The sequence below is a fragment of the Erpetoichthys calabaricus genome, chromosome 5 (genome assembly GCF_900747795.2).
Source record: "Erpetoichthys calabaricus chromosome 5, fErpCal1.3, whole genome shotgun sequence".
NCBI lineage: Eukaryota > Metazoa > Chordata > Cladistia > Polypteriformes > Polypteridae > Erpetoichthys > Erpetoichthys calabaricus.
Window position 1 is genome coordinate 182,239,097 of NC_041398.2, and position 23,549 is coordinate 182,262,645.

Consider the following 23,549-nt stretch of genomic DNA (forward strand, 5'->3'; position numbering starts at 1 on the left):
CCTGGTTCAAGAGTCAATACCAGTAGCTGAAAAACATTAATGTCTGTTAGGTTACTTTGGAGATAGCTCATTATATAATAATCTTAGGTGTTCACTGTCCCCACTGTACTACCTTCTCTGTCTCATTCCAGAAGTTATTTTTTCCCAGCATCATTTCCATGTATTATAGGAAGTGCAGCAAGGATCAGCATGGAATGTGAGGCATCAGCACCAATGTAGCTCAGAGAATGCCTTTTAGTAGAATTATAAAATAAATACAGATCACTGATAACCTCAACTTACAGATTCTGTTTTTTAACAGCTTAATTTCTTTCTTTTTTTTTGGTTAGTTTAGTTTTTAATTCCTGTAAATTAATCATATTATTTTAACATAACTTTGTCAAACCCATCTTGATCTAACATTGTGTAGCAATGCCCTGCTGTGCTATTCCTTTATTAATTTACAGAAAGAAAATAAAACTTGAAATGCTTAAATTTCACATTTCCAATTTTTCTCACTTTGAATGAAAAGCTAATTAAATTACTTGAATTCCTTTAGTCTAAGAACACAGTTGTAGTGTTCTCATCCTGAAACGGAGGAGGTCAAGCTGCACTTGCAAGGATATTTTTTATGTGCATCGTATGCTTGTAATTGTCTGCATAACATCGTGTTTACATCTACGGTTTATCAGGCATACAACATATGGTTGATCTGATATTATCAAGTTTCTTTTGCTCTGTGAACCTCATCAAAGCTTTCATACAAGGACAATCATTCACCTTTAAGCAATCTGCTTTACTTTTTGCCCTTGATATCATAAAACATAGGCCTTTACGCATGAAGGAACACAATTTTGCATCATTTAATAATGGCTTATGACAGATTTTTTTTCCAGTCTAAGAGAATTTTATATGTTTTTGCGAATAACAGATGAATGGACTTTTTCTTTAAAGGGTCAATGTTGTGAAACATTTCATTCAGTTTAGATATTAGAAGGTGACTAAAATATGATTACTTGAGGTGAATAAAAACAATAACTCTCAAATTAAAATATTACAGATTTATAACATCACTGAAAAAGGTTTTCCTAAGACGTAAAAATATTATATCCAGTATTGTTATATGCAGGTCCAGAAAATGGACTGATGATAAAATTGACTTTCAACAAAATATGCAAATGATATAATAAATTAAGTTTTATATATGTAAAATGTACATATTTCTGACTGCCTCACACTCTCCTACCATATACTTTTAATAATTATTATTCTAATTAATTAGTTAGGTAGAATTAATATACTAATATTCTGCCCAGTAGGGGCTGGTGGGTCTCGTGGCCTCAGAACCCCTGCAGATTTTGTTTGTTTTTTTCTCCGGCCCTCTGGAGTTTTTTGGGTTTTTTTTGTTTCTTCTGTCCTCCTGTCCATCGGACCTTACTTTATTATTTGTTACTTAGTATTGCCTAATCTTATTTTTATATTTTTGTTTTTTATAAACTTTTCTTTCTTTATCTTGCAAAGCACTTTCAGCTACATCATTTGCATGAAAATATGCTATATAAATAAATCTTGTTGTAGAGTGGCTGGGTATGATGTAAAATTATGTAATTACTAAAAAGTAGTTACATTTTTGTAAGGTATGACATCAAAAGTTAAAATATTATGTCCCTTTTGTATAAAACAACTATGTTGTGTTCATCATTTAAGGAATTATAACATTTTCAAAGCCTGGAAATCTTTTGATGACATTGCTTTAATTTTGGATTGCTTATACATTCATACATTCATAATATAAGTTATTGGACGCATACAAGCAAACAGTGTTCATTTTGCATTCAGTTTAAAAAATAAAATTGTTAAAGTAATTCCAGTATGAATTTTAAACTTTTGCATTTTCTTTAAAAAACCAATGGCTTTGTCCTGAATCATTAATTCTTGTTTATGGACTTATTTTTTCATTTACTGCTGTCACCGTGCTTCCTGTACAATAAGACAGCTGCATAGTAAATAGTTTTTGATTTACTCATCCTGCTGTCCTAATTCTTAATTATAGCAACCTTTTATAATGAAGGCATCATATTACAAAAAACAGAACACAATATTTACAACTCCTGGTGACTAATAATAAAAAACACAATTTTTCATTTTTTTTATATCATTTAAGTTAAATGATGATAACCTTTATTAGTATGAGTAAGAGACTGTGTGGACCTCTGACACAGTGACTCTTCATCCAGTGCTGTTTCCTGCCTTTTACCTGGTCCTGTTGGGTTAGGCCCATGACCCTGTGCTGGAGTAAGTGGGTTTGAGAATGTTATCCTGTTCTATCCTGATAATCATATATTTAAGCGTAATATTTACACATAAAAACATTGATATAGCAACTGAACAGTCTTGTACTGCGATGTGCTAAACATAACAGTTAATGTTCATTGTCTTGGGCACTGACAAATTATACTTTCTACATCAAGTAATCATCACAATATAATATTGATGTAGCTAAAAAGATGCTGTTGATAATATTTTTTATTTGTCTTCCCTACAGGCTTTACAAAAGTAATTTAGGTTATTGTGGCACATACCAGGGTAATGTGTGCAAAGGATCATTACCAAAAGATGCTCTTGTCTTTTATAACTCTTCAAATGAGGACCCAGAGGAAGCCCAAGAATTTCTTGCACAGAGTGTTTGGGCTCAGTTAGATGCAGTGAATCCTTTTTGTCGTCCTGCTGCCGAGTCCTTACTTTGCCATTTTATATTCCGAGATTGCAATCCAACTGGTTTGGGGCCAGCTCCTAAACCAGTGTGCAGGTAATTCACACTACATTTCTTCTTTAGCATATCAACACTATAATTCTTTCATGATTATTTATCAAATCTCAAAAACCTATAATAACCAATATCATTTAAAACTTGTGAGTAAATATATAATGTTGACATGACGAGTAGCATTACTGTTTCAAATTATTTAGACCATGCTTTGGTTTGCAGTCTTCTGTATTGGGTTTATATGGTCTTCCTCCAGGTACTTTGGTTTTCTTCCAAAACTGAGTTTGATTGGTGACTCTAAATTAATTGCTGCTGAGATTTGCTTTGGCTCACTTGGTAAGAACAAATGTGTAGAAAACAGGCAAAGTGTGCTATTCATCTTCTTTATTGTCAGTATAAATTCAGGAAGCTTCGTAATTGAACAGACCTTTCATGACAAATATTAAAAATGGCAAGGCTGTTTCTGTTTTCTGTTCCATAAATGACAGATAAAATTTAGTTTGTCTGATTTTTTTCCTTGTAGCATACCTACTATGCAGTACATTGTGACCCTGAACTGAATAAGTGAGTTAGAAAAATTGACGGATGGGCAATTGCAACTAATAAAACACATATATTCCAACTATTACCGTTAAACAATTAGTTTAAGAATTGAATTTGATATATTGGACTTTTATAAATGGTTATTTTGTTGTGTTTTTTCAGAGAACACTGTTTGGCTGTGAAAGATCTGTATTGCTACAAGGACTGGCTTTCCATGGAGGATAACTCACAGAAGGGCATTTACTCATCTGGGTTTAAACTTAAGCTGCCTGATTGTAATCAGCTGCCAAGTATAAATAACAACCTTACAACCTGCACTCGAATTCCTTACATAGGTAAAATAAGTCTATCTACAAATAATACAAATAATAATGTTGTTCACGATTGACAGAGAAATATCAAAGACATGCTTAGCTTCTTACATATGTATGCATAACATTTACTGCATGTAGTAATTTTAAGAATAGCTGGTGAAACAAATTTCCGAGAGCCAATGCATCAAAAGCATCAAGAATCTTAATAGATCTCCAGTAGAAAGGAGCAAAGGATACCATATGGAAGAAAAGGGAGCTCTATAATGTATAAAAGACGATGATCAACATTCATTATGAAATCATGTTAAATAGGAAATTAGAAAAAGGCAGAAGACAAATGAAAATGAATATAGCCAATAAAGCAAAATAACCCTAAGAAGTCAATTCAAAATGCTTAGAGATGCTTAAAGAGCTGGGAAGATGCATTAAAAACCATAAGAGGAAATAAAATATGCAGAAAAGATCATAGCTAGTACAGTGGTACATATTCTTCACTGGTTTTCATTAGTTCAAATGGTCAGTAACGTGTCAGAAGTTACTTTTAATATTAAAGAACTACACAGTGATTTTTTAGAGTGCACAATTTTACTATCATTAAAGAGGGCAAATCAACAAGTATACACAACACACAATACGGTATGCACAGAACTAAAATTAATATCACTTCTATTTAGTTTTCCATATAATGGGCTTTAGGGACACAGGAGAGTAAACTCAAAATGATGACCAGAAAGCGAAAGTAATACAACAAAGGAGAATTTTGTTTTAAAAAAAAGTGATTTATGATTTACAAAAAATTATTTAACTTTACAATGGGGTGACCAGTCCACTTCCCCACTGACTTCACCATAAATCGTCCTTCTCCTCAATCTTCTGGCCTTTCTTTCTCCAGCCACTTGAGTCCTTGTCACCAACTACTTCTCATCTCCAAGCTCATCATCTCATCATCATACTGACTAGACAGACTTTAAGGCCCAGGTTCAGGAACATTACATGACTTGCATTCGGAACACTGCTGGTGACATTGCAGGATTCTCTTAGTGTCATCAGGTTTGCTAGGATGCTCTCCATAGCCACAGAGTTTAACTGGAAAGTTCCAGACTGGTTTTCCTCCCTTATACCCTTGTGGCCTCTGATGACTTGAAGAACATATACAATACTACCAAATAAGAAATGCATGTCTGGCATAATATTTGAATACATTCACAACAGTTTTGAAAGTAGGAGCATTGTTAATTCTTGTGCATTTATTTGATCAAAGGGATTAATTATTATTTATTTATTATTTAATCATTTATTATTTATTATTTAATCATTTATTATTTATTATTTCATCATTTATTTATTATTTGTTATAAGATTTGCTTAATTATTTATTTAATCAAATCAAAAATGATTTAACCAAATGTTAGATTTTTATTTATTTTGTAACTTTGAGTCAGATGCAGAAATAACAGTGATAACAGAATGCAATTACACATATTAACAGGGTACATATTATTAATAGTATTTTTCAATATTTTAAATCTTAGGTCAATCATAGGGCGGCAGGGTGGTGCAGTGGGTAGCGCTGCTGCCTTGCAGTTGGGAGACCTGGGGACCTGGGTTTGCTTCCCGGGTCCTCCCTGCGTGAAGTTTGCATGTTCTCCCCGTGTCTGCGTGGGTTTCCTCCGGGCGCTCCGGTTTCCTCCCACAGTCCAAAGACATGCAGGTTAGGTGCGTTGGTGATTCTAAATTGGCCCTAGTGTGTGGGTGTGTTTGTGTGTGTCCTGCGATGGGTTGGCACCCTGCCCGGGATTGGTTCCTGTGTTGGCTGGGATTGGCTCCAGCAGACCCCTGTGTTCGGATTCAGCAGGTTGGAACATGGATGGAGATCAATCATATCCTCCTTTATTAAGTAATTTCTGGATTTGTTAATTGATTTTTTTTTTTGCTTTCCTTGCTTACAATTCTTTACTTTTATGAAAGAAAATTTTCCTTAACTTACCTGTAACTTCAAAAGCCACATTATTGAGTTTGTGCTGCAGTGGTTTGCACAAGATGCTGATGTGACGACTTTTCTGACTAAATGTGTAGGCATTTCAATAACTTGTATTGATGATCTGTTCTGCTGTCAGGAGCAGCTGTCAGAAGTCTAAAAGAGGAAACGTGATGTTCTGTTGTTTTTCTCTCCCCATCTTCATTTACTGTGTGATTTGAGTGTTATGTTTCACTCTATAAATCACATCAAGAAAACAGTCTCCACACTTTATTATATTCTAACTAAGGCTTCATATCAACCCCTCTCTACTTGCTGTGGAGTCTTTATATACATATACACATATACATATTTTAACAACCCTTTGGGACCACATACAGGAAAGGAATATACACAATGCTGCCCTAATTTGAATCGCTTTCAGGTTGTTGGCACATCAGCTGACTCTCCTTATCAAAGTCTAAAACGCTCCATGTAAGTTACTGCTATGGGCGCACAGCCAGCAATGTCTGAGTAGCTATAACATAATGTCAACCCTGCTATGTATGAATTTAGTTTTTAATTTGTAAAGTCAATGTCTAGTAACAAGAGTACATTTTGACAATGGAACGTCAGAAATTGTATAATATATGGAGTCTAATTCCATGAGAAACTTGATTTTATATTTTCAAAATTCCTTACGTGTTTATGAGATTGAACTTTATAAAGGAAATATAATTTTATATACAGGTATTCAAAAAGAACTGCATATATGGCAAGTTTGATCTTGTACATTCAAAATGTACTCAGTGTATGTCAGATTTTACATTTTACAGCATACTCCAAAATTAGCTCCGCATATACCAAATGTATCTCTGAATATATTGCATGTCTGTGTGAGTTTTCTTGTGCAATTTTATAACTACAAAAATCAAACATGAGGAAATATATATTTACTGTACATACCGGAATAAGTCGGGGCTTGATTTTACCGTATAATTTCCGGTATTCTATAATATCGGTTGTATCAGTTGAATGTGGAAAACTCATGCTATTGGTTCAAGAGATTATGATATGCTAACGTCTACCTGAGAGAGTAACCATGGAGCACACTGCCTTTTCTTCTATGTATTGTGCCTACGTGACCACACAGGAATACCCGAACTATTCTGAAGCGACGTTTGCACTGTTTTGTGTGTCTCACACCTTCATACACCCTTATCATAAGAGCATTCCTTATCTCAGATGGAGCACTCGATCAGAAGAAAATATGAAGCTAGTTTTAAATTAAAAGTTGTTGAAGTGGTGAAAGAAACAGGTAATTGTGCTGCTGCAACAAAATTCAATGTGTCTGAAAAACTGATGCGAGATTGGAGGGAGCAAGAAGATGTAAAAAAAAAATCTACATGTCGTATTTTTGAACTGGCGTAGAAGTCGGGGTCTGATTTTATGATCGATTTTTCGGGTTTCAAGACCCGACTTATACGCACAGTATATATGGTAAATAATATGCAATATTATATGAATATCTATTGATCTTGACTGATCCTCATTTAATGTGCATCAATTGACTGCTTTCTGTGTACTGTGGATCTAGAAAACAAGTCTATGTTCTTGTCATCAATGCAGCAATTGCATAAGTAAAAAATCAAAAATATAAGCTAATTCAGTGAAGTATTCATTTCAAATAAATAAAGAAACAATCAATATTCATTGACATAAGTACATTTAGAATGGAGTGATACAAATTAGAAAGAATATGTTTTTATTCATTTGTTGTTAAATAATATATTGTTTTCACATTTTTTGCTTTTAGCAATTAAAAAAGAAACTTAACATGATTTTATATTAAAATAAACACTTTTTTTTCTTTTTCAGAAATGAAAAAAGATAAAATCACTAGTAAGTCTGTCTTCTGTTTTGTTTGTATTTTTTGTATACAATAACTTAATAGGTGTTGGCAAGTATTATAAGTTATGATGAACAAATCAGAAATGCACTAAATATATAGTTCTTTAATTATTGTAAATCATTCTTGAGACTTTTATGAACAATTCCAACAACAACATTTATTTATATAGCACATTTTCATACAAATAGTGTAGCACAAAGTGCTTTACAAGATGAAGAAACAAAAATAAGATTAGGCAATACTAAGTAGCAAAGAATAAAGTAAGGTCAGATGGCCACTGGAGAAAGAAAAAAAAATCTGCAGGGGTTCCAAGGCCAAGAGACCGCCCAGCCCCAACTGGGCATTCTACCTAACATAAATGATCTTAATCAGTCCTCATGGTTTTCAGGCTTCACGTGAGAGAATTTGATGATAATGGTCATCCATCAATGTAAGGACAGCATGGTGCTTTGATCAGGTGGTGGTGGCACCATGAGAGAATAGAACAGAAGAGAATAGTAGGGATTAGTCTGGATTGTGGAGCCTTGATGAAAATAATAATTTAATGCACATATATCTTAACAGGGATACATTAAAATGTAGCTATGAGAAAGCCATGTAAAATTACTGGGTTTTTAGTAGTTTTTTTTTTTTGCTCCACCATATTAGCCTGGCAAATTTCTATTGGTAAACTATTCCAGAAAAATTAATTAAAATTGCACAGTGGGTATGCATTGTCGACTTGTGTCCTTGGTTGGAATGCCACTCCTGGTGGTTGTCTATGTACAGTTTACACATTCTCCCTTTTGTCTTCATGGGTTTGCTTCCAGGGCTGGTTTTATTACTTAACAACCCCAAATTGGCACCCTGTGGATGTTTCAGTGAGTGGACCTTGAGATGAACTGACATTCTGTCAAGATTTGGGTTTTTTCTTATGCTCAGGTCAGCTGGGATAGTCTCCCACCACCTGGAACCTGGATTGGATTAAGCTGCTTTGCGAATATTATGTTATATTATGACCATATAAGAATAGGCAAATGTGTGCATTAAACATGATTAATTTTTAGGCTTGTATTTTCTAAAACAGAATTTTAAAACCCACATTTGAAGTTGTGGAATATTCGGTCCCGGACAGAAACAGGCAGACACAGAATGTCTCAAAGCACACACGTTTTATCATGCAACACACTATAAACCCCACAAATAGTGCACCACCCACCAATAATACAGTCCTTTAGACTCTTATTTCTCTCTCTCACTCTGTTGCCTCCACTTCTCTCTTCCAAGCTCCGTCCAATTGGAATGAGGCGGCCCCTTTTTATCTTGCCCAGAATGTGCTCCAGGTGCATTATGATGTCCTTCCGGCAGCACTCCCCAGTGTGGCAGAAGTGCTGCCCTTGCACCCGGAAGCACTCCGAGCATACACCATCCCTGGTCTGTCAGCGCTGTCCTCCAGGGTTCAAGTACCATCCAGAGCTAATTATTGTACATAATTGTAAATTGTAAAAATTGTAAATAGGTCTGTCCTTCCTCCAGGCGTCCCGGCAGGGCAGGTTTCCTGGCCATTTATCATACTGCCCCTCCCCCAGCTGAAGCCCGTAGGGCGAAGTGGCCTGTCCTGCGAGGGCTGTCTTCCAACAGGTTGGGGCGCCAGCATGTCCTGGGTCACAGTTCCACCCTAAAAGAGATAAATAAGACAAGGATGGGGAGACACGACCACAACGCCACCCCATGGCGTCATCCATGAGTGTATACGGACAGCGCCTCCACCTGTGACCGTGGTTGTTGCACTTAAAGCACCGGTGCTTCCCTCCATATCCCCATGCCCTCCAGACATGGACAGGTCTCTGTGCTTCGCCTTGTCCCCAGCCAGGCTTGGGGCTTCCCTCTGAACCTTCAGAGGGTGGTTCTCGACTGCAGTTGGGCGTACGGGCCCAGCCTGCCCCATGTTAGGACGTCCGGTCCTCTGTCTCCGGACCCTCCTCCTTTCACTCTGGGACAGAATGATGGTCTGGGTCTCCTTATTGGATAAAAAGAGACCCTGTGCCATCTGTGTCCCTGTGGACTTCTGCGAGGTTCCCGGCAGCTTTTGAAGTGGTGAGCATTGGCAACCGGCACTCGCTAGCCGGCTCCTCGCGCATACCTCCCGCAGGTTCACCCCTACGGCATGATCGACCACTCGCCCCACGTCCACTATAGGAGGCTTGGCTACTTGGTGACTGGAACAAACCGATACCGGCATCCCTTCACACAGTCCTCCTCTTTCATGTACGGTACAGGTCCCACTTACCTGTACCGCCGCGTCTCTCCAGCTGGAGAATGCAGCACCGCTCCGCCCACTCCTGTACAGTTTTCAGAGGCGCGATCGCCTTCTCCTCCAGCTTCTGGATGGTCTCTCGGAGGCCGCGGATTACCTGCAAAAACGACCAGACAGGCTGAAGGAACTCCTCCAGTTCTCGTACGGCCACAAGCACAGACGTTAATTCAGCCGACAGGGGACTCGCTTTACGCTTGCCCTTACCTGCCGGCCGTGAACCACACAGACGCTGCACCTTCTGCGTAGACTCAGTCGGGTCCTCTTCCAACGAGGGGGGAAGGTTCACCACCTCTGCATGCATTATGCTATGTGTAGGGGGCTGGCACACACCCTCCGCCCCCTTACCTGCGTGACCAGGAACCCCCAGGCCCCTTGCCGCAGCCTGTTCTCTCAGGCCACTCCTCATGGGTTGGGACTCCAGGCGCTCCTGTACTAGCCAGGATCTTCTCTGCAACAGCAGGCTCCGGTCTTTCTCAGACTTCGCCCCACCATCGGCTTCGGGAGTGATGTCCTCCGGCCAGCCAAACACCTCCGGATGCGATACACACCCCAGGCCAATGCTTGCCTGGGTCCAGTACCTACCTCTGGAAACCCCTCATCTGGAGGTAGCTTCCATTGCCTGGCCGGTTCTTTAGGCCTACCGGTCCTTTTGTCAGCGACGGGCATCTTCGAGCCGCCTGCTATCGTTAGACCATGCCTGGCCGTCTTCTTACCCATCCGGGAGGTGCGGTGTCTTCAGAGTCCTAGTGCTACTGGCGGAGACTGAGCTATTTGCGCAAAATGTGTGTGTGTCGCGGTGCTGTGCCGGACTACATTACAAATTATTTTTAAAGACGGGTCCCTGCCTTGAACCAGGCAGAGAGTCCCATCTGGGATGCCATGTAAAAAGCCCAGCCTCAGACAGACATGACTCCAGATGTTCAAAACACACACACGTTTTATTTTACCTATTTACACTATTACAATAATTAGCTCAGTTCTTGTTCCTTCAGCCGCCTCCACTCCCCTCTTGCAAGCTCCATCCTCTTCCACCCAACTCTGGCTCCCGAGTGGAGTGAGGCGGCCTCTTTTATACAGCATCTGGAAGTGCTCCAGGTGCTACCCAATTAACATCTGGCAGCACTTCCAGGTGTGGCGGAAGTGCTGCCTGCGACTTCAGCTCCTCTTCTGACAGCACTTTCAGGTGTGGTGGAAGTGCTGCGGACCACTGTTCCAGAGCTGTCCAGGCACTCCCTGCTGGAGGCCACATCCCTCCACAGGGTTGAGCTTCCAAGCTCTGTGACCCCCATGTAATCCCAGGAGGTCGCCCCCTTGTGGTCCAGGAAAGAGACTGCCCTTTTCCCGATCCTTCCCGTCTTCCGGTGTCCCGGTGGGGCAAGGTCCCTGGACATCTGTCACATAGCATACAGTGTAATAAAGGCTTTATCAAGCTAATTATATATATTTAAAATACACTTAACTTAAATGTTTTTTTATTTTGTCTTCTTTTTGATTACTTGCTTATTGTCGTATATTCTTAACATTTTTGCATGTATTAAACATATTTGTCATCAGTTTTCCTTTTGCTTATAGAGACATGTTACAATGAAAAAGGAAGATTTTATCAAGGAATGGTCAATGTCACAGCTACTGGGATTCCATGCCAAAACTGGAGTAAAAAAGTAAGTAATGTAATGATTGATTGATAAGTTACTGGGCTCTTCTGACAAATGGTAATGTTATATTATTGAATTACTATGTAATAGTTATGAGATAGATAGATAAAATATCTAAACAATTTTGATGAGAACAGGCTACTCAACTCAACTCAGCTCATCAATCTGAATTCACCTTATTCTTGTAAATAAAAAGCCAAGTTCAGAAGGTGCCCAAAGTACAACTGTCTACTACACCACTCAGTAACCTTTTACGCATATCTATTATTCCCTATGTGAAAAAAAAACTTACATTTCTGCAAAGTTTACCTTGTATGTCTCCATGTTCTTATTGAAGAATTCATGTTAAAGTAACAGCTGGAATTCTATGTACTAATTCCATTCATAATTGTGAACACTTCTATTATGTCACCTTTTAATCAACATTTGCTTAAACTGAAAAGGATCAATGTTTTCAATAGTCTGTCATAGGCCATACAACCACCATTCTGGAATCAGTTTAGTTGCTGTTCACCGGACTTCCTCTAGTGCTGCCATGTGTTTTTTGCAATATGGAGACTAGAACTGTACAATGTATCCCAGATAATAAAGCCTCAAAACTTAAACATAACCTCCATTGACTTACAGTGCATACACTATTTTTTGGTATTCTGTATTAATCCCCAAAGGGAAACTGTCATTTCATATGAACTTTGGAGGTCAGCATATCTACAGCATCCCTGAAGCAATTTTCAGGTTGAGGGCCTTGCTCAAGGGCCCAACACAGTAGGATTCCTTCTGGGAGTAATTGGATTTGAACCATCAACCTTCCAGATACCAGCACAGATCCTTAGCTGGAGAGCCACCACTCTGCCTACTAACTAACTAACTAATCTAAAATATAAGTGTAAATAATTTTCTTTGTCTGGGAATGGAGAATGACAGGTCCACTAGCTCATAACTACTTCTCACAAGGTCTTCTTCCAGGTTTCAGACCATTCATACCATATTTAAACCTAATATTTTTTCTTCCTGTGTGTGATAAATTACATTAATTTAAATTAAATTTAATCTGCAACAACCTGCCCAAGTCTTAATTCTCTACAAGTCAATCTTTAATGATTTGGCTGATGCACATTTAACCAGCTAGTTATTTAAAGTTTTCTAAAGATCATTTATAAATATTTGGAAAAGCAACATCCCCAGTACTGATCCCCAAGTGACACCACTATTACATAAACTAATTTGGAAAATGCTCCATATACTATAGCTTGAGTCTGGTGTTTAAGCTAATTTAACCCAATATGCCTTATATTTCCACTTATTTGAAGTTGACAACTAGCCTGTCATCTAGTACTTTACCTTCTGTATTTCTTTCTAAAAATCTACATACATACTGTATATTATGTTTCTCTGTGATCATGTGCTTTTGTTACTTCCTAACAAAATTCCAGCATAAAAGTGAAAAGCAATTTTCTGAACTAATGCCATTTTCACTGTTTCCTATTACACCTGTTTTTGAAATGACTGTTGGATCTCTTCCTTGATGAATGCTTCTGCTAATTTACCACTGTGTGTCAAACTCCACATTATAATTGGCTGACCCCACTGAACACTGAAATCTTACTTTAGACCACTGTTTTCCAACCTTTTTTTCTTGTGGTGGCACACATTTGTGTAAGCAAAAACATCTCAAGGCACAGAAATATTCTACTAACCACAAAAACATTGTATCTCATACACGTCCTGAATTGTCCAAAATGGCGGGACTACCAGAGAAGCCAGTAAGAAAGCAGCAATGAGATTTGTGTTCACAGACACACCACTTAATGAGCACTTCGGCTGCATCTCCCAGCTGCTTTCGCCAATTTTCCTGCCCCTCTGCCTGAGAAGCAACTCATATATCCTCTGGCCACTATCCACTGGCCCTGTGAGACTCAGTGGCAACCACACAACCAGCCAGATGGACTCTAGCAGACAAGAGATGCATTCAAAGTACTATAAGTGCTATGTCTGCAACATAGCAATCACTGAACTACTTTTATTCCAGTTTTTAAAGGAGTTATATCCTCCAATAAAAGGTCTTGAATACCTGAGGAGCTTGTCCCTCTCAGGTTCAGACCCAGGTGTTCTACCATATTATTTCCACGGAACACCTGGGTAGCTTGCACAACTGTGCCGCGGAATGCAGCTTTAGACTGGAATATACAATAAATGAAATACAGAAAATGTTATCAGTGAAGATATGCATAGCTTAACAAATAGCATTATACACTGCAGTCTGCAAGCAAACATCACACCACCATCACATGGAATATCCACTTTTTATGACATATACTGTATACACTCAGGCACTGTTTGACTGCTGTAGCTCAGCTCTGACCATTTCCATCTGAACAGCAGCTCCATGCAAGTTATTAGCTCGAAGTTTTAATGGACTACTCTGATATGCGGGATTATGGGTGTCAAATTCATTTGAAAATATCAGTATGTCATTGAAATGCTTAAAAGATTCCTAAAAAATATTATTTACAAAGACTTGAAATACTGAAGGAGAGTTGGCAAGCCCATATGACATTACTAAGTGCTCATAATGTCCAGTGGTGCTGTCTTCCATTCATCAAGCTCTTGTATTCTTATCAGGTTATTATGTGCTCTATAACTCAATTTTATAAACATTCCTGAGCAAGTAATCAGATTAAGTAATACAGAGATGACAGGGAGGGTACAGTTGCTTCAAAAGTATTTTGTTCAGCTCATGGTAATTAAAGCAAGGTTGAAGACGATTGTCTTTTTATATTTACAAAAAAAAATCCTGCACTAATTGGGCTATTAGGCAGTCTAATGAATCCCATTTTCAAACTTTCTTTAATGCACTCATCCATAGCCTGGCTTTGGTTTCGCAACCAAAGAGGCTTGATTTTCTTATGTTGCATGGTTTCCAGTCAATAATTGGATTATATTTCTTAATCCACAGGTCCAAACAACCTCAGTGATTTAAATACTGCTGCAGTTTATGATATTGAAATCGTGAGACTCTCAGTAAACGCACCCTAGCAACTCATGAATGTGTCTTAATGACTAGAGTTCAATCTGGCAGTGCTCACAGGAAATTCAAATTGGCATCATGGAAAAAAGTGGCAAATAGTAAATTAAAATTCTTACAATATTAATTATAGATCTATATTGTAAGGTTTCTAAACTCTTTTGGGACTACCCCCAACGGGATGACATGCTGAAGAGGGTCCCTAAGCGCAATTGCCGTGTCTGTGGAAGACAACCTATCTGTTGCTGGGGCAATCGCAGGCTCCCAGAGCTGCAGTGGCTCGCAGTGAAAGCAAATCCAAGCCAACTGCATTCGCGATATAAGAGCCGTCATCGATGGGTGATGCAAGGAACATTACTTGGCCACTAACCTGGCTTTGACCTGCCTGATCGCTGTGTCTGTGTGCAGGAAAGTAGTATTTCCCGCTACAATAAGTAACCATGCTGTACTGATTCAGGCTAAATAAAGCTGGTTTTGCTAAAGTACTGAGACTCAGCCGTGTGTTTTGGGTTGCAAGACAGGGACTTACATGATTTAATATGAAAATGAAATAATAATCCCTTAGTTAAAAGGAACCTAGGACGTTTTATGTTTAAGAGACAAATCTCTTGAAAAAGCAATACTAGGGTGTTGTACCATGTTAGCCATTATGAATGTAGAGAAAAGCCAAGCAAAATGACACCTTTTATTGGCTAACTAGAAAGATTACAATATGCAAGCTTTCGAGGCAACTCAGGCCCCTTCTTCAGGCAAGATGTAATTACATCTTGCCTGAAGAAGGGGCCTGAGGTGCCTTGAAAGCTTGCATATTGTAATCTTTCTAGTTAGCCAATAAAAGGTGTCATTTTGCTTGGCTTTTCTGTACATTGAAAAAGCAAGAAATGTATAAGTTTAAGTACCATTATGACAGTTTAGCTACAGCATCTGAAGGCTATATAAAGCTCTGGTAGCTGCATACGTGCAAGTGGCATAAGATTTTATTCTGTGTTTTTCTACTCCTTTATCATCCTTAAGTTCATTCTGTTTTTGTCTTTTCTGGAGTTGATGTTTTTGTTCTGTTTTTAGATTTTGAATTAAGGATTAAGAAATTTGGCATTATTAATAAAGCGAACAAAATCCATCCATTTTCCAACCCGCTGAATCTGATATGTTTATTTTATTCCAGTCCTTTAGTCTGTTTCTTTTTCCTTAGATTAATGGTTTTTGAATTTTTATTTTTTTTTTTTTTTGTATTTTGAATTTAGCATTTTCTATTCTTTGACCTTTTGTTTTTTTATTTTTTTGGCATGGTTATAAAAATAACTAATTATTTGAGTCTATGTGGCCAGAGTTATTGATGGTTTCCATCACATTTTTGATATATAATCATAACACTTGGGATACTGCCCAAGTTTTCAATAAATAGTTTTCCGACTGCTGCACATTTTTGTTTTGTTTTCTATTACTCTGTTGTGTTATTTTGTTAAAATAAAAAACAATGGTATCATTTTACATCATGGTTGTTAGTCTGGTTGTGGAAGACTGACATCAAGGTCTCTCTTATCACTTTATATTCAAGAACAGCAGAATGAATCCTAGTAAATATGATATATTTCAAGTAATGTTAACGATAATAAAGACTTTCAAATGTAATTTGTGTGTGTTCAAATGAATACCTTTTCAAATGCAAAGGGTATTTCAAAATTAGTCTTAAGAGATAGGAGATAAAAAGCAAGGATAGAAAAGGAATTTGTATGTCTTGACTTCATTGCGGTAACCAGAGCATATGGTTGTTTTTAACTCATGTGGCAAATGTAGAGAAAATGCACAATCAGATACAGACACAGAAAATCTACTCATTGTATGTATATACCCATTTTATTCAAGTGAGGTCTACAAGGCCTGAGGCATCCTTGGCAGCATTGGCTTGGACAGTGTGCAAGTTCACCAAAGGACACATCCACATGCCTAGTCACAGTAGGACAGTTTAAAATTGCCAATTAACCTAGCACACATGTCTTTGGAATGTGGTAAGCTAAACCAAAGTATTCAGAGAAACAAACCCACAGAGACAAGGGAGAATGTGGAAACCACATAAACATTGACATTGGCCTCAGAATATGAACCTAGTGTTCAGAAATTATGTGGCAACTTCGCTAACCACCTCACCCTAAACACTAACCACAAAAACAAAACTGCATATATCCTCTAAACGAAATAAAAAATAATTGATGTTAAAAGAGGAGAATCCATTAAATACTGTATAAACTGTTAATCTAATTTTAACAGTTACAGAGCAATTATATGTATTACATTAAATTACAAAGAAGAAGATAACATGAAAAAGGATCAGTGGAAATAAAATCTGAGTGCTGGATAAACTGATAAATTAAAGGTACTGTAGATCATTCTAAAATGTGCATTTCTTCATATAGGAGTCAATGGTGTCAGAATCACAATGAAGAATAGAAGGGACGGCTGAAACCTATAAATAAAGGGATACCAGACAAAACAATTCAAATTCAATCAAGTTTTGCAGGCAGATCTTCACAAGCAGAACTAAGACAATAGTTCCAAAACTGTAGGGACCACAAATTTTAATGAGCTGTTGCCAAGAGTTTTGATACTGGCCTTGAAACAGTAAAAAGGCCAGAGCCACAAGATCTGGCAGGTTTTTATGGTGTAAGTAGCTTAGTTAATTTCCTTGTAGTACTGAAGCAAATTGCTTTCTAAATTATTAGCTGATATAATATTGAAAAGTAGGCCAGTACACGAAGACCATGGAACTTCAGTAGTCCAATCTAGAGTAGGTAAAAGCATTGCAATGTACTTCAGAAATAAGGAAGAAGTGTCATATCTTAGGCATGTTGATAAAATGCAGTTCTTGCTACATTAACCTGCAATTGCTTTGTCCTGGGTATGATGTTAATCTGCATCCAGCCCTGCAAGTGGGTCCTACAACTTTCAGGGAAAACTTGGGGGTTGGTGGTAGCCACCGTAAAAAACCTCACACTGTTCCAGTGTGGTGCTGAGGTGTCACCCGCCGCACTTGGGTCCCAATCCAGGTGGTTTGGTGTGTGGTGGGTGCAGCAACGTGCTATCAGCGCTTGCTACCCCCCTTGCTATATCAGAGGATTAATAATGTGAATGTGGTCCAACAATATATTATGAGTCAGCAGTGTGAAATTGAGTCATTTGTTATTAGAATACTGATTCATATTATTGAAAGCATAGTTTTTTAACTTTTTAAAAGGTTTTTATGCACTTACTTTTTCAAAAACTGATTCTTTCAAAGATTTGTTACAAATAGTAAGGAACAAAAAAGTTTTCTGAAGATTGTGGAAGTATACAGTGTACAATGTATCTAGAATTAAGCATAGTGCCAGCCTATACAGCAAAATTTCTAATTGCTGTAGGGACGATTAATTGCACTTTTTTTCAGAAGGTTGTCTATGAGGAGCTTTTATACATTCTTCCTATGTATTCACAGATTATTCTCTGGGTACTCGACTTTTAATCTAATGATATGTATGTTAGATTAATTGATGATTCTATAATTGGACCCAAGGGCATTAATGGATTGGCACCTCATTCAGAGTTAGTTCCTAGTTTACACCTGATAGTTTCAGACTAGAGATTGACTTTCCATAACCTACACTTGGATTATATGGGTTTCAGAATATTATGTTGTTTTACAGTAATATGCTTGTTCACTTTAAATGACATTTTTCTTTACTCTTTAAGTACTGTTTACTATACATTTAGCATAAACAAGGAGGAAGAATGATTCACTGGCTCCTCTAAGTCTGTGTTTATCAAGCATAGACTGGTTTTGTGCTGGCTAAGATAAATTACTCTTTTAGAGCTGAAATCCAACATAATATTTAGAGACTAGATTAAATGTTAATCAGTGAAGCAACTACATTAAGACATCAAAAAGTGCTAAAAGCAGTTGTACCAGTCTAGAATTAATGTTTCAGCATAGCACTGCTATGATACATCACATTTCAAATCATAGTTTTGCTTTCTGATACCTAACACTACATTAGAAACCCTAATCACTTTATGAAGGTTTTAGGTGCACTCAAAGCAAAATGTCTATTTAACAATAGCGGCAGCATTTCTAGGCAAAACCAAGCATAATGTTTATGTCAACTGACTGCTTTTCCCATATTAGTTGATGGACATTGAGGAATAAAGCAAAATGAAAATCCAGCAAAAAAAATTAAATACCATGTATATGGAAAGAATTTCTTCTGCTTTTGAGTTCAATTCAGCAAAAATAATTTGAGCATCTTTCTCCTGCTGTTCTGATAAAGTTTACTTTTTAATTAATATAACATTGTCATATGTTTGCCAACCAGAATATCCATTGGAATTATGCTTTTTGCTGTCAAGTCAGGTCAGGTTGGGGAACATGCACTGGAACAGCGTGTTGCTAAACCAACTACACGATGAAACAGCTCGGGATCCCAGTTGGCAACCGCCCAGGCAAATACACAGTCCAGTCCCAATCCCCGAAAATGACCTTCTATCTGCTACAGCCAGGTGTTATGTGAGCGTCCCCTTGGCCTGGTCCAGCAGCTCAGGTCCTCAACAATGAGGATCCTGTGAGCCAGATCCCTCTTGGGAAATCAGGCCACATGGTCATAGTACAGTAACTGACAATGCAGGTGATGTGCCTCATTCCGTGAACAATTGATTGTTCGACACAAACTCTAACCGACGGTACCCACGGATTATCTGAAGAGACACAGTACTGAAAGAGTCCAGTCTTCGTTTCAGATCACTGGATAGCGTCCATGTCTCCCAACAATATAGCAAAATGGAAGCATATAGCAAAACACAAAAATGCTCTGTTTATTGTTTATATCATTTATCACTTTATATATTATTAATAATGTTAGTTTTTACTACATATTTTCATGTTTGCACATGGGTTGCACTATGGTAAAATGCTTAGCAGTTCTAACCTAGCAGGTCCAGGAGATTATATTCAAATGCCAGCCAGGTCACTGTCTGTGTTTTACTGTCTGATTTTACACTTTCACCCTATTTTTGTAACATGTGGGCATTTTCTTTGGCTATGTGGGCTTTCCTCCTAAATACAAAAGACATTTATGGTTCAGGTGATTTGTGATAGTGCCCTGTGATGATTAGCATCTCCTCCAGGGTTTGTTCCTCTCTTGTACTGAATGATGTCAGTAATTCTCCCTCCAAACCTGAACTGAACAAACAGATGTTCAAAGAAATATGTTTTAGTGTGTAGAAAGCAGCCAGCCCACACGCACTTCAGAACAGGTAATCCACCTGAAGCTGAATATGTTTGGGTCCAGCCAGTACTTGGATGACAGATAAACCAGAAAAAGCTTAGGTTGCTGCTAGAAGAGGTGTCGGTGAGGCCAGTAGTGGGGTGCTTACTGTGTGGTCTGTATATGAATTCCAATACACCAGTGCTGTGATGGGGAATACTGTGAAGTAAAAATGGCACTGTCCTTCAAATGAGATGTAAAAATCAAGGTCCTCACACTCGGTGGTCATAAAAGATCTCTGGGCATCCTTTGTTAGGGTGTATCCTGATGTCCTGGCCAAATTGCCCACCTCTGCCTAGTCATTCAGACCCCCTAATCATCCCCTGTTTCTATCTGGCTAACTATCTCTTGCCCCTTCACTACATGACAGCTAATGTGTGGTGAGCATATTTGCACAAAATGGCTGCCATTGCATCCTCCCTGAGGATGCTGCATAATAGTAGCATAATAGTGGTGATTGAAGTGGCTCCCCACTCTCTGTGTAGAAAAGTGCTATATAAATGCAAAGAATTATTATTACTACTAGCCACACATCCTGTCAAAGATGGGTAATAGCAAAATATAAAAATATTTGCAATCTCTTGCCTAAAGTGTACCTTTCTCACATTTCCTTGGTATCCGCATTGTCTGAACCTCTCTTCACCAGTGCTTCCTCTCTCAAGCGCGTTCCCATAAATCCTACTTCTCAGACTCTTGTTATTTTCAAGGCACCTTTCCTCTTTCCTGTCCTCTTTTATACTTGCTGACTTTGAATCAAACTCTCTCAGCATGCTCCATACGCCTTTACTCTTCCTAGTGTGTCTCACATTCGCACTTCCTGTTTCGTTGCATCATCAAATCCAAACTGACCAATCACAACAAAGCCAAACTGACCAAACAGATGGCTCAAAGGGACTGGACACATAGAATAAAGTGTTTTATTATATAGTAGATTATATCTGTTTTCCTCTACTTCAATTAATGGCATAATAAGTAAACCTTCAGATTTTACATTTGAAACACAAAATTGAAAATTCATTATATGCTTGTTTCCCCACAAGGTTCCTCATTTTCATAGACTGTCACCAGATAATATCCCAGAACTTAAAAACTCAGAAAACTATTGTCGCAACCCTGGAGGAGAGAGTGAAAGACCTTGGTGCTACACAACAGACCATTCAGTCAGATGGGAGTACTGTAATATTCCTCGATGTGGTGAATGTGAGTATAAAATAAAATAATAAGTGACATTTATTGACAGTAGCACAATCATTAAGAAATATATGCAGACACATCAGTTTTAGGCTTATTTAGATGTTACATTTAGTCTAAGTTAAAACTTTTGCAATAGCCTTCTTGTCTGCTATCACTTTTTCCATGAAAACTAATAAAAGAAAGCTGCAATAATTGAAAAAAGACACCAAGAAAACTTTTCTGTAGCAGTTTCATTATAGCTGTGGCAGTTTAAAATGTTTTAGACCTTGTGGAATCCGGCCCGGACACAGACAGGCGGACACGTTGACGTCACCCACAACACGTTTATTATACATATTATTTACACAAGTACACCTCAAAACCCCCCAAAAGTCCCCAAAGTCCTGGCCAACACAATGCCTTATCTCTTCAGATCGCCTCCTTGCCTCCTCCAGAGACCTCGTCCTTCTCCTCACCCAACTCCAGCTCTCAATGATGGGAGGCGGCCCCTTTTATAAGCACTCGGATGTGCTCCAGGTGATTCCCGGCAATCTTCCACTGACACGCCCCAGTGTGGTGGAAGTGCCAGCTGCATCCCCGGAAGCACTCCGGGTGTCTCTGCTTCTCTTCTCCCCAGCACTTCCTGGTGTGGTGGAAGTGCTGAGGTCCAGGGCTGCCAAGGCATCGGGGCGCCCCCTGGCGGTGACCACGGGCCCCTACAGGGTCGAGCTTCAAAGCTCAGTACCCGTGGCCCCCAAAGCAACCAGGGCGGTCGCCACCACGTGGTCTGGAGGAGGCGCAAGCCCTCCTCTGGTCCTCCTGGGCATCCCGGCTGGGTACCACCCCCAGCCACGTGCCACAGTGCCCCAGCGCCAGCGAAGACACGTCAGTTGGAGCGACATGTCGAGGGCAGCTCATCCCCAAAGTGGGTCCTACTGCTCGTCCAGGGTTCAATCCGGCACACTGGGACTTGCCTCTTCGGCACCCCATCCGAGGTTTTCATGCCCCTTTGGTTTGAGCCACTCACGCCTCCGTAGCCTCCGCCAGCTGTGGCAGCGCCCCATCGCCAGTGAAGATCCATCCCATGAAGCGGCCCATCCCGCAAGGGCAGGTCCCCAATGAAGCGGGTCCTACTGCTCGTCCAGGGTCCGGTCCTGTAAGCAAAAGAGAAAGATGGGCAGAGATGCTACCTGGACACCACCAGCTGGTGTCCCTCCATGCCACGCACTGGCAGCGGATGGATGAGACGGGTCCGCTCCTCTGTCCGACGCCCCCGCCGACTCAGGGATTCCCCTCTGCCTCCGCAGAGGACGGCCACTCTCCAGACGTGAGCGTCCTGCCTCACGTCCTCCCTTATTGGAGGAACCGGCATTCTCCCCTCGATTCCTCCCTTTTCTTGGACGCCATGACAGTCTGGGTCTGTGGCAAATGCACAGATCCAATCCTGTCTGCGTCCCCACAGAGCAACGTGAGACCGCCGCGGGCTCGGGGCGTAGGACGCTAGGACCCAGGGCACTCATCAGCCCCTGTTCTGCCAGCCCTCTCGGTCTTTCTCCCCTCATCTCGCGCACAGCTCTCAGCGCCGCGTCCACTGTCAGAGAACACCCTACTTGGTTCCGATCATTCCAATCACGGGCCTTTTCGGTGGGCTCTCCTTTATGCTTTACGGGGTCGGCTGTACTCACCGTCCCCACCATCCCCCTCTGGCTGAAGACTCCAGCGTCGCGCCATCTTGCTGCAGCTCGCAGCAGCTCCACCAACGCGATCGCCTTCCTCTCCAGTTCCAGCCACTCTGCCCGGAGGGCACACAGCACCTGTGATAGAGGCCCTGTGGGCTGAAGGCACTCCTCCAGTTCACGCAGGGCCCCAGGCAAAGACAGGAAGTTAGCCGGCGGTGGGCTTACATGTCCATCAGCAACACACGTCGACTGCTTCTTGTGGGCCTCTCTCTCCAGCCCAATCGGGTCTCTCCCCGGCACGAGACGGACATTCCTTGGTCCCGCCTCCATCCAATCATCGGTGGGCACACAAGACACACCGTCCAATCCCGTGCCTGTCACGGGGAGGGACTTCCAGTCCACGGCCATTTTGGCTCTTTTCCTCCTGGTGAGGCAGAATGCTGGCTCTTTGAGTTGCAGCGTCTCCTTTCCAGCAGCTCCTGCTGCTGCTGCCGCGTCTGCAAAGCCCTGCAAATCAGCGCGCATCTGCCACCGATGCAGACCCGGGCAGCCCCTGCCTGCAAAACACAAAACACGCTCGGCCCCCCAGGGCTGGCTGCCGGCAAGCAGGAATTTACCTCCCGTGTCCCTTCTGTCCGAGGCAGCTGCCTCGGCATGGCCTTCCTAGACAGCACGCTGTCCCAGGCGCCTTCAGCGGCAGCACGCTCATAGGAGCCTGCTGCACTCCAGTATTGTCCGTCGTTGTTCTCCTGCACCAGGGAAAACCAAGCCGTCTGTGGACCGGTGGAGGACCGTGGGGTAAGTCTCTCCAACGGGGCTGGGTGCACTCCGCCCCCACGGCACGTGTGTGTGTGCCCCTGCTGCGCCGGACCGTCCACAAAATTATTTGTTTGGGGTCCCTGCCTTGGAGCAGGCAGAGAGTCCCATCTGGGATGCCATTCTGGAAGCCGGCCCGGAC

The 23,549-nt window shown here is 40.3% G+C and overlaps 1 protein-coding gene across 1 annotated transcript in view; it reads left to right on the top strand.

Moving 5' to 3' along the window:
• The window catches only part of musk (muscle, skeletal, receptor tyrosine kinase), a 127,846-nt gene that overhangs the window by 78,583 nt on the left and 25,714 nt on the right, over window positions 1–23,549 (top strand). Inside the window, exons 9-13 of the mRNA XM_051928321.1 lie at window positions 2,525–2,788; window positions 3,452–3,624; window positions 7,439–7,462; window positions 11,341–11,429; window positions 20,780–20,939. Of these exons, the coding sequence (XP_051784281.1) occupies window positions 2,525–2,788; window positions 3,452–3,624; window positions 7,439–7,462; window positions 11,341–11,429; window positions 20,780–20,939 (710 nt within the window). The remainder of the gene's footprint in view (window positions 1–2,524; window positions 2,789–3,451; window positions 3,625–7,438; window positions 7,463–11,340; window positions 11,430–20,779; window positions 20,940–23,549) is intronic.